Raw genomic sequence first — 13,398 nt, 5'->3', positions numbered from 1 at the left:
GGGAGCTACGATGCACAGAAATATGAATAAGATAAATCAAAATGATGCAATAAAGAGCAGTGACAAATCTAATATGAAGAGAATGTTTAGAAAGGTTTGAAGTTTAGAATTCCAAAGGAATGGTAGTGAGTTCCGGAGTACAAATCACTTGTAATATCAAAATCACACTGAAAAATTGGGGGGGGGGGGGGGGGGAGGGGAAGAAGAAAAGAAGGTAGTAAAAACACCAAATAACCAAAAAGAAGCTGAAGAAATCAGGCACATATCCTACTGATCCCTGCCCTGGGAAATTTCTAATTGGTAGGGAGTGGCTCCATAAATACTATATTCTTATCGACGATCAATTTTGTTTTCCTCACGAGATGGCCACCTTACAGTTATTCAGCTGATTGCTTGGTGTAAAAGCGCATGGCAACAGCGAAACCCAAGATGAGGAGGGGGACTAGGAACTGAAGGATCTTGATAATGAACTCCGGAGTCTTATCATGGTTGTATTGTGGTTGTTTTGGTGGTGTGTATTTGACCTTGGTAGGAATAGTAGCAGTATCAATGTCACCAACGTACATCTCGTCCATCATAGCTCTGGCAGTGCTGCTGTGACCCACATCTTCAAAATCATCGGTTGCATCTTTTCCTGCATACCAAGCACATATCATTATGATCTCCTTCTTAGCAATCAGAAGCCACAAGGCAATGATGCATCAGTATAATAGAAGTTCATACTGAATTGACACTCTCAGGCTCTCACTCTCATCTACCCATCCCGTCAGGATTTAGGTTCATTGAGTGTGTCAATCAATTTACAAGAAAGCTATTTAATGTTGAAAGAAGTCGGCCATACAGTAAGATGATATGCTTCTTAAAATTACTGATAAAGATTTTGTGAAATAGCTCCTCAAATAAAGTTCCAATCTGAATAACATAATATTCCTATTACATGTAGAGCTAAGAAAGTCAATGCATTTGCTTCCAGTTCCAGCCTTCCTGCTCTATGTAACCAAGAGTCCAAGACATCTAACAAGAAAAATGGAAACCTCATAATTTAAATTGCGTATAAATAGACTATTTTACTAACCTGTGGCAGACAACAGAACCTCGTCACCACCAGGATGGTCTTCCAAGAACTTGGTCACATTATATACCTGTTACAGCACATGTAAATACCTTAGAAACTTCAAAAGATACAGTCGATGCCCAAGGATAAAAGATGCATGTTTATAGTCACATGTCAAACATAGATGTCTCAAAGGCAAAGCTTCTACTGAGTCCAATGTAGTGCCACTGCACAGAACTTAGCATTCATAGTTCTTATAACTGCCACAAAAATCGACCGCCAATAATCAAGCAGGGGAATGATCCGAAACAATTAAACCAAACAAATTGCTACTCCTCTCCCTCTTCACAGATCAAACAATCCAAGGATTAACCTTACTTATTGCCCCATGAAACGGGCTTCGACATTCTACTAAAACCATTTGTTACCCTTTTCAAAGAACTTTCACATTCAGTATTTAGTGACAATTTCTACACCAGCATTTACACAGCCCAAAAAGAGGGAAGTGATACAAAGTGATAGGTTATCAGAAGTCGAAACAAATTAGACAGTTCAATCAAGAGGTTTTTGATGAACTTATAACAATACAGGGATGAAATAATTGACGATTTAGACAAAAGATTTTAATTAGAATGCTAAGATTATAGAGCTAGACATATGACAACAATTTCCCTGGTGTAATTCATATTCTCGGTTCGACCTGAATATAACCCTTGATCCTTCTATGTTAGAAAAGATCCAGGAATATAATGCATACACAGAAATCTACTTTATCTCAAATGCTTCTTTATTCTTCAATTTTTCAATTTTATTTTACAAAAGTAGAATATTCAATCATTTCATTGAATCTAAATACTATGCCAACATTCTAAATTGAATTTTACCCACAATTCGACCAATAACAAGCACACAAACAAAACAATCATGAATCATCATATCATAAGCTCACAATTATCTGAAAATTTAAATTAAGGATCCCTGAACCAAAAGCATAAATCAAACTGAATTTTCAAATTCAACCCACTACCATACACTTAACATATATAAAAATACAACCAAAGTTATAAAAAAATAAATCAAACTAATTACAAATTAAGTAGCCAAACCATGAAAATTCATCAACTAAACATAAATCAAATTACAAATTCAAGATCAACCCCTTATTATAATACCCTTAAAATTAAAACGAATACTCAAATCATGAATCCAATTCAAACAAATAAATGATCAATTCAATATAATTAGCTAAAAGTTCAGAAATTTAATCAAGATTAGAAAAAAGATTAAACCTTTCCGCTAATAACAAGCCAACAATCCTTAGGATTGCTATGTTCAGAAACCTCAGCTAAAGTGAAGACCTTTTTGTGATCACCCATTGGATTTGATTTCAATCAAACAAATTGTAATACAAAAACAACACCTTTATCTCAGAAAATAATCCCAATTTGTAAAAGATTTGATTTTGATGGAGAAAAATGGCAAAAGAGTGGGTGGGTGAGTGAGATTTGAAAGTTGAAGATGCAGAAAAAATAGAAAAAGAGTTGGTGGGCCGATAAAGAAAGAACAAAGGAAGTTGAATGGGATGTTAATTAGAGGGTAGGTGAACCTCAATTAGCTTTTTATTAGTTGCTCTCACCAACAACCATACGCCCTCACTTATTTACTAAATTTTGTGGCTCATGTGATTTTGGATCTTCTTGTGTGTGTGTGTTTTTTTGTACTTGTAAGTTGTGATGTTGGGGCCTTGGGGCTAGATAGCATGGAAACTTCTAGTCTTAATAGGCTTATACGAGTATCTTGTGTTTACTTTCATGTTTGTCTTTCTGTTTGCGTTACAAGATGTCAATTTTTAAAATTCTTACCTGACCCTAATGACTCGAGCTCAACCCGATTTGACCCATTTATCATATGTTGTAATGATATTATGTATTCATATTCTGCTACATATTAGAGATCCAAGAACATTGGGCTTGAAGTGTGGATGTAGCAAGGGTCCCACTATATCCAGTGTTTAATATTTTACTTTGAAAGGAGAGCTGGATGAAATTTGAACCTGTGACTTTTGTATCACGCTGATTCTTGATACAATGTTAAAGGATCAATTCAACCAAAAGTTAATGATTGAGGTCTAACAATATGTTTTATATTCTATCATACTCATTATACTATTTTCTTTATAACCGGATTAAAAGTGAGTGACTTTGTGTTTGAGTTTGTAGAATTTCAGCTATGTACTGTGGAATAAGGTTTATTAGAAATTTAGCTTATACGAAGTAGATGGGAACAAATGTCTTGGACTTGAACAAAGGCTACAAAGCCAATATAATGTGTCAATATGTCATTGCTTGCATTGGTATTGGGCCTAATGGATCGCTTGGTAAATGGTGATAAATCGAGAGAACGATTCTGAATCAACTAAAAAGGTCATGCTCATTACCACATGTCCACAAGTTGATGAAAATCTGTCTCTAATATGCATTTTTTTTTTATCACATGAGAGGGCAATTGTGCGGCAAATTAGTTGGTCAACCCCGAAATTATTCTGACTTTTCAATTAAAATTATATTAATAATGTTCCGATAGAGTTTAGTCGATGTTAGAGGAGGATGATAGAGGTGTGAGTGTCTGACTATGCCACGCTTCATTTATCCATACGTAGGTGTCGTATTTTTATTTTTCTTTTATTTTGCTCTGTATTTCATTCGGAAAAAAATATATACCAAATTGAATTTGGCAATGGATGACAATGAATACGGTTGAAACGAGGTATTTGAGAATGAACTAGCATTAGACCCCGTTCTTTAGAGCTGCTTTGCTCTGCTGAAATCTGCTCTGCTCTGCCTTGCTCCGCTCTGCTTAAAAATAATACTTAATATTGAATTATTATAATAATAATAATTAATATTTAATAATAATAATAAATATTTAATATTTAATAATAATAATAATTAATATTGAATAATAACAATAATAATAATTAATATTTAATAATAACAACAATAATAATAATAAAATAAAAATTTAATATTTAATAATAACAATAATAAATAATTAATATTTAATAATAATAATAAAAATAAATAATTAATATTTAATTATTATAATATTATTAATAATAATTAATATTTAATATTAATATTTAATAATAATAATAGTAATAATAATAATTATAATAATATTTTCAAAAAAAAAATAATGATAATAATAGTAATAATAATACTTATTATTAATATTAATTAATAATAATAAAAATAATAATTGATTTTTAATAATAAAAATTAATATTTAAAGATAATAACTAATATTTAAAGATAATACTACTTATTGATTTTTAATAATAATAATTATTAATTTTTAATAATAATAAAAATAATAATTAAATAATATTTAATAATAATAATAATAATTTATATTTAATAATAATATTTAATGATTATAATAATAGTGCGATAATATTAATAATATAATAATAATAGTAGTAGTAGTAGTAGTAATAGTAATAGTAATAACAACAACAACAACAAGAACAACAACAACAACAACAACAATAATAATAATAATAATAATAATAATAATAATAATAATAATAATAATAATGAAATCTGCTATGCTCGGCTCTGCTATGCTCTGCTGAAATCTGCTTTGCTCTGCCCAAAAGCTCAAAAGAATAGGGCCTTAGTGCATTACCATGAATATTGGCATAAGATTTTCTTCACAACTTTACATAAATAATATTTTCCGTTACCATTTTTATCACAATTACTATCAAATGAGTCTTAATATTTACAAAGAACTTAACAACTGAAAATTTTGTTCTTTCCATTTAGAATCTTGACACTACTAATAAATTGAGATAATCTTCTACAATACCATTACGTAAATTATTCTCAATATAAAAAAAAAAAATTTCATCATGTTGGACTTAAATTCTTCGATTCATTTTAATGAATAGTTTATTAATATTTTTTTTTTTACTAATATGCAATTATAGATAAGTATGGTCAAAGTAATGGATTGACAAATATAAACAACAAAATTAAAAAGGGAAGAACAAAAAGAATTGGAGTAATAATGTAATTATCAACAGTGCCGCTGAATTAATGATATTATTAACCATATTGTTCTAAAAGTGTAAGCTTAGGTATCAATGTCTCATTATTGAAATAGTGAGCCTTCTCTACAAAGAAAACTTATACTACCTCCGTTACATATTAGTTGCAACTTTAGGGTTATATTTGTGAGATATAAAATATTTCAAAGTTACAATTAATATATAACAGAGGTAGTACAATCATTTTTAATTTTTTTGGCAATATATACAATTATTACTGGTTCCTACTATTCACCAACATTTCACCTGCTTAAAATAGTTATTAGGATTTAGGATGTGATTGCCAAGATTAAGACAAATGGTAAGTTGAAAGACTTTACCAAATTTGTATATTTCTCCTCCTTTTCCCTACTAAAAAAATACGAAATATATATATATATATATATATATATATATATTTATTTATTTATTTATTTTGTCCAACCTTTATGATGCAATAAATAAATAAATAAAAAAAAACGAATGAAGTATGTTATCCTACCTCTAAGGCGGCTTTAAGAAACAAGGTTTGTCCAAGGCTCGACCGGTTGAGAGTAAACTACACAACATACACTTTCCTCTCTTTACCCCAACCGATTGTTTGCTAGCCAGTCTAAGGTTTCATTCCTCCCATATACATGTTAAAGGACCAACTCAACCAAAAACTTAAACTGATGGTTGAAGCCCAAAAATATTTTTTATACTCTATCAGTAAATATATTCATATAAATAAATTAAACTTGTACTTTTGCAAATAATAAAGTTTATATTAACAAACTACAACTATTGGTGATGAGAAATTGTTACCAGTCCACATGTATTACTAAGGGTCTAAGGTTGGAGTCACGTTCGTTTTGACGAATGACGATCATGATATAAATTTAATATTTGTATGTAATAGCATCTTTTTCATGTTTAGGTTAAAAAGAAAAAAGAAAATCATTCCCATCATTTCTGAATCATGTAGGGCATTTATATTATTGAAATTAGTCCATCGATTTTTTTTTATTTTTTATTTTTTTGGGTCTCATTATCATTGCAAATAATTTAACAAAGCTGAAAAAGATAGGGAGAAAAATAAATTAATACCCAATTTAAGAGAAAATTTGAAAATAATTTTTTTTAAAGAAAAATGGGACATGTAAATTTATACAGAATATGCAAATATTTAGTGAGCAAGTAAATTATTGACAAAAATATATATCATTTTGTTTAATTATAAATTTCATTCTTAAAATAATTAAGAACACCACTTTCAAAATGAGGAAAGAATAACAAAAGGTGTAAAATGGCTCTAGAGTTGGTGAATAACACACTTTTGCTCCTATACTTTATTTGTCTCAAACAATATATATTTTCTCTATTCTTAAGGCTCGATCTATTTGTTTTGATGGAAAACATTCACTTAAAACGTGCACCACGTAGAGAGGAAAGGAAGGAGAGAAGAGAAGATGAGGTGGCAATGATGCCCAAATCAACGGTACGTGGACGTGCATAACTTGATGAGATCACATTATTGAAGTTAATATATTACAAGATCAATTAAGAGGAATATCACCTGAAAATACAAATTAATGAATGTACTTCGCATGATAATTTAGCCAGCTATTAATTAGTGTTATTAGGAGTATTATAAGTTACAAAGACGGCAAACGTGATTATAAATAGAGATAATCTCAAAGTGAAAAGATTCACAAACAATTAATTACATAATTAAGTTGTTGTTAAAAATAATTTAAAGAAGAAATACTAGTTAAGATGATGGCGAGCAACAATAGTCTTGCTCTATTCTTTGCGCTCTTTCTTATGCTGAATGTTGTTGCTGAAGGTCAGAATTCTGAAGCTGGTAATATTTCTAATAAAACATGCTATACCATTATTATTTCTACTCTTGTAATATATATGATTTGCTAATAATATACTTGTACTCGTACTTATCAAGTAAAGGTTGGTCTAATGGTTAAGGTTTATTTGCATCTCCCAACCTTGAGGTTGTGAGATCAAACCCCAGTAGAGATCCTTTGGGATGGGGATTTCCTTACCCTGCTTAGCCTGCTAACCCGAGCTGGGAGGACTTATGAGAGGTTCCAGTCCAGTAGGGCTCTTCTCTCACAAAGTGGGTTGTAGTTGATAAAAATAAATAAAAGTTTGTCATAAAAGGAATAAAGTAAAAGTGAGTGGAAATTTTAAAAGCAGAGATAATTTAAAATGTAGTAGTGAGGGCCAAAGGAGAGAGATATAATTAATGATTGTACGTAGTATGTTACCTAAAAGACCAGTAGATATGTGTCAATTTAAAAAGTCAAAAGCTACCCTCAGAGGCTGAGCATTGGATAATATAACTAAAAATATAAATATTAAATTAAAATGAATTAATTAAAACGATCGACATATATTTTTGACATATATATCCAAATTAATACCATTTTAGAGTTATTTTAAATTAGTATATAACGTCTCAGAGGCGTTTTTTTAACGAGATCCAGTTAGAAAAAATTTAAGAAAATTATGTCATTTTAAAATATGGAGTATTATTTATAGGAAAAATGGTCAAAGGGAAGTACCCGACCCACATGATACAAAAACTTTTTTTTTTTTTTTTTTGACGAGAAACAAACACATATTATTAAACTAAAGCAGCATCACGAGCAGCAATAGAGTTTACAACACAGGGGGCATCCTCAATCCACACACGCAATTCATTATAATTTTTACTAATAGAGGCTAAATTATGAGCTGCTTCGTTTCCTTGTCTTCCAATGTGAACAGCAGTGAAGGAAGAACAGGCTTCAGCAAGCTTCAAGATGTCTGCAACAATTCTGCCAAAGAACGAAGCTTCCTGTTTTCTGCCTCTTGAGTGCTGCACCAGCTTCAAGCAATCAGACTCCAATATAATCTGATTAAGACCAGCTTCTAAGGCAATTCCCAAACAATCCCTCGCCGCAATAGCCTCCGCAGAATCAACACCAGGGCAGCCCCTTTTCCTGTTACAAACAGCAAGCATAATATCCCCAACACTATCACGAGCAATGCCACCCACACCAATATCCACACTGTCAAAAATAGCAGCGTCTGTATTCAGTTTATAGACACCATGTGGGGGGGGGGGGGAATCCACCTCTTAGGAACCTCAGGCCTAGAGCTAATATCATAAGGGCTAATAGCATTAGCCTTATCATACTCACCAATGATCCCTGCTGCCTTTCTAATCACATCAGCAATGTGAACATCTTTGCTGTTGAAAGTCCAATCATTTCTCCTCAACCAAATTCCCCACAACAAACTCCAGAAATTGTCCCACCAAGCATGCTCCTTGATCAGATTTCCTTTCACAATACACCAATCCAAAACAGAACGGAATTGACCATCCTGCACATCTAATCTGAGGGGGGAGAGGTACCATAAGGCCTTCACAGCATTGCAGAAAAAGAGGGCATGTTCAATCGTCTCAGGGACATCTCCACACATAGGGCAAACATCATCAGCACAAATACCTCTTTTTTTTCAGATTGCTCCTAACAGGCAGAGCATTTCGAAGAGCTCTCCACCCAAAATGCTTGATTTTTGGTGGTAATCTAGCAGCCCACAAAGAAGACCAGATAGCTACACGAGTAAGAGAGGAGGAGGAAGCAGAATTCTCATTCATGGCTCTAAGAGCAGCATGATAAGCACTACGGACAGAGAAATCACCAGATTTTGTAAAGTGCCAAGTCCAAGAATCATTTTCCCCAAAGCGAGGAATAGGAATTTTAAGGACTTCATTGACTTCCCACTCCAAAAATTGAGACTGGAGGACATTCAAATTCCACTCACCTTCATTTATCAAATCATTCACCAACTTAGGAGCATCATCATTAATCTGCTGCCTACCCAGAGGCCTGAAATTTGGCAGCGAAGGCACCCAAGGGTACTGCCAAATATCAATATTTGATCCTGTGCCAATAAGCTTCCTAGCCCCTTTTGCAACCAAATCTCTTGCAGCCATAAGAGATCTCCAAGTGTAACTAGCATTGGCCGGAACTTTCGCACTCATAATATCGGAGTTAGGGAAGTATTTTTGCTTAAGGGTCTTTGTCATCAAAGAAGTTGAGTTGGAGAGCAAACGCCAAACTTGTTTAGCAAGCATGGCCTTGTTGAAGATGTGCAAGTCACGCATACCCATACCACCTTCTGCCTTCGAAAAAGTCATTTTATCCCATGCCACCCAAGCTGTTTTGCGTTCCTCTTTCTTTTGGCCCCAGAAGAAATTTCGACACATTTTTTCAATTTCATTGAGAATGCTTGAGGGGATACAGAAAACTTGCATTGCATAAGTTGGAATGGCCTGAGCAATAGACTTGATAAGAATCTCCCTCCCCGCTTGAGAAAGAAAACCCTCCTTCCACCCTTTTAGCTTTTTCCAAACCCGGTCTTGAATAGTTGAGAAAATCCGTTTTTTAGAACTACCAAGATAAGTTGGAAGCCCAAGATATTTTTCATGTCCGTCAACGGCCTTAAAGGATAACTTCGATTGAAGCAAATGTTTCTTTTCTGGTTCGATATTTTGGCTAAAGGACACTTCGGACTTCTCCATATTCAATTTTTGGCCGGAAGCAGCTTCATAAGTGGCAAGAATATCAAGAACATTTTCAACTTCTTCTTCATTAGCCCTAACAAATAAAAGGCTATCATCCGCAAAAAATAAGTGTGAAATCGGCTCAACTCTTTTCCCAATCTTCACCCCATGAATGAGCTTCTTGCTTTCGGCATCTCTAAGCAGGGTGGAGAGGCCTTCCGCACAAATGATAAAAAGGAAAGGGGATAAAGGATCACCTTGTCGAAGTCCTCTAGAAGGTAGAAAACCCCTTGAAGGTTGCCCGTTCACAAGAATTTTGAAAGAAGCACTCTCAACACATTTCATAATAGAAGTCACAAGAGAATTCGGGAACCCCAATTTCCTCATCAACCTCTCCAAAAAACACCATTCAACCCTATCATACGCCTTACTCATGTCAAGTTTGAGCCCGAGATGACCCACTTTCCCTTTCTTCTTTTTTCTCAGATAATGAAAGCATTCATAAGCCACAAGGATATTATCAGTAATAAGTCTACCAGGAACAAAACCACTCTGAGATTCATGAATAATATCAGGGAGAACAATCTTCAATTTATTAGCAAGGACTTTCACAATAATTTTGTATAAGACATTACACAAGCTAATTGGTCTATAATCAACAGGAGACTCACACTCTTTTTTCTTGGGAATTAAAACAATGTAAGTCTGATTAATAGAACCAATATCACCCCATTATTCAGAAAATCAAGAACTTTATCAATCACATCACCACCAACAATGCTCCAGAATTTTTGATAAAAAAGAGCACACATACCGTCAGGTCCGGGAGCTTTTGTGGGGTGCATTTGTTTCAGATCGAGCATTGTACACCTCTTCGCCAGTAAAAGGTGCTCCTAACATGGCTGCCATGGAGTTCGAAATACAAGGACTAACCTTGTCCACAACAGTTTCCGACTCAACTTGAAGAGATGCGCCAAAAAGGTCCTCAAAATACTTGACAAAAATTTCTGCCACATGATCTTCATCATAATAAGTGTTCCCTGCTTCATCTCGAATTTTGTCAATTTGGTTCCTTTTGCGTCTTTGCTTTGCTTTTGTATGAAAAAAACCAGAATTTTTATCTCCACTTTTGAGCCACTCTTGTCTACTCCGCTGTTTCCAGTACACCTCCTCCCTCTCTTCTAGCTCATCCATTCTCTCATCGATTGCTTTCATTTGAGTAATTATTTCCGGGGTAGGGTCCTTTTCCATCAAAGAAGCCATGGTAGCCTTGCACTCACCCATCTCCTTTGCAAAATTCCCAAAGTAAGCTTTACTCCACCCACCCAAGTTTGCAGCCGTACGAGTAATATTAAGAGAAATGTCACCCCCTCCTTCCCAAGCTTGGCGGATAATATCACCACATGAGTCCTCTCGTAGCCACATTTCCTCGAAACGGAAAATTTTCACTCTTTTCTTCTTTTTTGGAGCTTGGATACGATCTTTGATACATAAAATAATGGGTAAATGATCCGATTTCCTCCTTTCTAAGTGAGTAACAAAGCTACCCGGGAACAGAACACGCCACTCATCATTAGCCACATATCTGTCAAGCCTTTCTTGGATATTTTCCTCATCTTCTCTGTTATTCGACCATGTATATTGATATCCCACATATCCAAGGTCACCAAGCTTGCACGAATCTAAGGTGTCACGCAGAATTGCAGCTTCATTGAAGTCGAAATCAACCCCCCCTTTTTTCTCAGCAGACCAGAGCAGCAAATTGAAATCTCCTCCAACAAGCCACGGTGTTCCATCCCCAACAAACAGATTTTTCAGCAAACTACCAGTTTTATATTTATTCTCCTGCTCAGGGAACCCATAAACCCCTGTAAAACGCCACTTATCCATCCCATCACTTTTAACTCTTACATCAATATGATTAGAAGAGTAAGATTGTACCTCTACTTCCCAATCATCTCGTCAAAGCAAAGCAAGACCACCTCCCCTTTTCCTTCCCTCACCCACACACCCTACAGCTAACATGCCATTACATCTCAGCTTATTTTTTATTTTCTCCATCTCATACACACTAAGTTTAGTTTCTTGAAAAAAAATCAAGCTAGGATTTTCAGTGATAACAATACGTCGCAACGCATTGACCTTCCGGGTACTTCCCATTCCCCGGCAATTCCATGAGAGGGTGTGCTTCATTGGTCACTAAGAGCCCTTTGTGTGGGGCCCGCCACGTCATCAGCCATAATCGAATCATAATCATCTCCATGAGTGTCACCCAACTTCATTTTTTCCAAGCTCACATCTCCAAATTCACCCATTTTACTCCCTGCTACTTCTTCTCTGGATTTCCTTACCACTCCACTCAGCTTCGGGTTTTGGGGGCTAAGTTCTCTTTTATCATTTTTCTTCTTTACTCGGATGAGTTTTCTTGGGCGAGGAACATCTCTGTTGGTGGCCAAACTTGCAACATCAGCATTTGAAGTACTCGAAGTAATATCCGGATCAGTATCCAGGGAGTCATGGCCCTTGAGAGGTTGGTTTCCATCTCCATTGTTATTCAAAGCTTCAAAGTCAGACTTATTGATGTTCTCAGTAGACAAGCTGCTTGTTTCTGGAGTTTTCACACTCTCCCTAACCTTCAGCTGCTGCATCTCCCCTGTCAGGTGACTCTCAATCACTTCTTTCTCTTTTTTCTTTGGCTTAGTCGTGAAAAGGGTCCTAGCACAAGAAACTTCTTTTTTCATCCCAGTATTGTCCTCATCCCCCTTGGAGCTTTTCCATGGCGAGGCTTTTAACCATCCCCCAAAGGGAAGGTTTGGGTTTTCATCATCACTACACAACTCACAGTCTTTAACTCCATGTCCTAATTTGCCACAAAAATAGCAAAATAGAGGCGGTTTTTCATACTTAACATCGAAAAATTCTTCCACACCCCCCCGCATTTTCACTTTCACCTTTTGAAGCAGAGGTTTGTTTGCATTAATAAAAATTCTCATACGGACAGATTTATCAATTCCCATGGAGCCTGAGGAATCGACTTTGACAAACCTACCAATTTTATTGCCTATAGCTTCAACGTTAGCAGTATTTAATCTGCCTTTAAAGGGCAAATTGTACACCCTAACCCACATTGGAAGTTCACATAATTTAACATCCATTGGCCTCACATTATCTTCTATATCACCAAGGATTAGCGCATGACGATCGAAGTGCCATGGTTGTCCTTCAACTACATTTAATTTATCCCTCCAATGGAAGAATTGAAACACAAAAGTATTTTTTCCAATATTACTAACCTCTAAACCGTGCTTTGGTTGCCATACATTCTTCATGGTTGAGATGAAAGCATTCACGTTCACGTTTCGGTTCGTCCACACTTTGCCTACTAGCCCTAGTTCCACCCTAGCCTCTTCATCTCCCTCTGCATCCTCTATCCATTCAACACATGATACAAAAAACTTAAAAGTGTTACGGACTACGGAGTATAAGGTAAGTAATTGTTTGTACTAGTATTTGTTTTTTTTTTTAAAAAGTAATTGTTTATATATTTTTGATAATATTGTTATACTATTATTAAATTTTTTTTTTGACAGATATTATTTGTATATACTAATTTTTTTTATAAATAAAATTGATTCATGAATAAAGTCATACGACATCTACAAAGAGATTTAGATCTAACAAATACATAATAACTGAATC

General features: G+C 34.6%; 3 protein-coding genes across 3 annotated transcripts; all 3 read right to left on the bottom strand.

The window, feature by feature from the left end:
• Nucleotides 1–45: 45 nt before the first annotated feature.
• LOC145571987 (cytochrome b5, seed isoform-like) lies at nt 46–2,661 on the bottom strand. The gene is made up of 3 exons (XM_081631003.1): nt 2,344–2,661; nt 1,076–1,142; nt 46–634 (listed from the first exon to the last, which is right to left on the bottom strand). Exons 1-3 carry the CDS (start codon nt 2,428–2,430, stop codon nt 378–380), a joined length of 411 nt encoding a protein of 136 aa, XP_081487129.1. The 5' UTR covers nt 2,431–2,661; the 3' UTR covers nt 46–377.
• Nucleotides 2,662–7,770: 5,109 nt separating this feature from the next.
• On the bottom strand, nt 7,771–8,612 carry LOC145570850 (uncharacterized). Its single transcript, XM_081629976.1, has 2 exons — nt 8,263–8,612; nt 7,771–8,197 (listed from the first exon to the last, which is right to left on the bottom strand). The coding sequence occupies exons 1-2, from the start codon at nt 8,610–8,612 to the stop codon at nt 7,771–7,773; spliced, it is 777 nt and encodes a 258-aa protein (XP_081486102.1).
• Nucleotides 8,613–8,625: 13 nt separating this feature from the next.
• LOC145570849 (uncharacterized) lies at nt 8,626–11,892 on the bottom strand. Its single transcript, XM_081629975.1, has 3 exons — nt 11,711–11,892; nt 10,633–11,605; nt 8,626–10,404 (listed from the first exon to the last, which is right to left on the bottom strand). Exons 1-3 carry the CDS (start codon nt 11,890–11,892, stop codon nt 8,626–8,628), a joined length of 2,934 nt encoding a protein of 977 aa, XP_081486101.1.
• Between the last annotated feature and the right edge of the window lie 1,506 nt (nt 11,893–13,398).

Source organism: Chenopodium album, chromosome 12, assembly GCF_948465745.1.
Source record: "Chenopodium album chromosome 12, dcCheAlbu1.1, whole genome shotgun sequence".
Lineage (NCBI taxonomy): Eukaryota > Viridiplantae > Streptophyta > Magnoliopsida > Caryophyllales > Amaranthaceae > Chenopodium > Chenopodium album.
The sequence above is the reverse complement of the archived record's forward strand: the minus strand, read 5'-3'. Positions and strand labels throughout refer to the sequence as shown.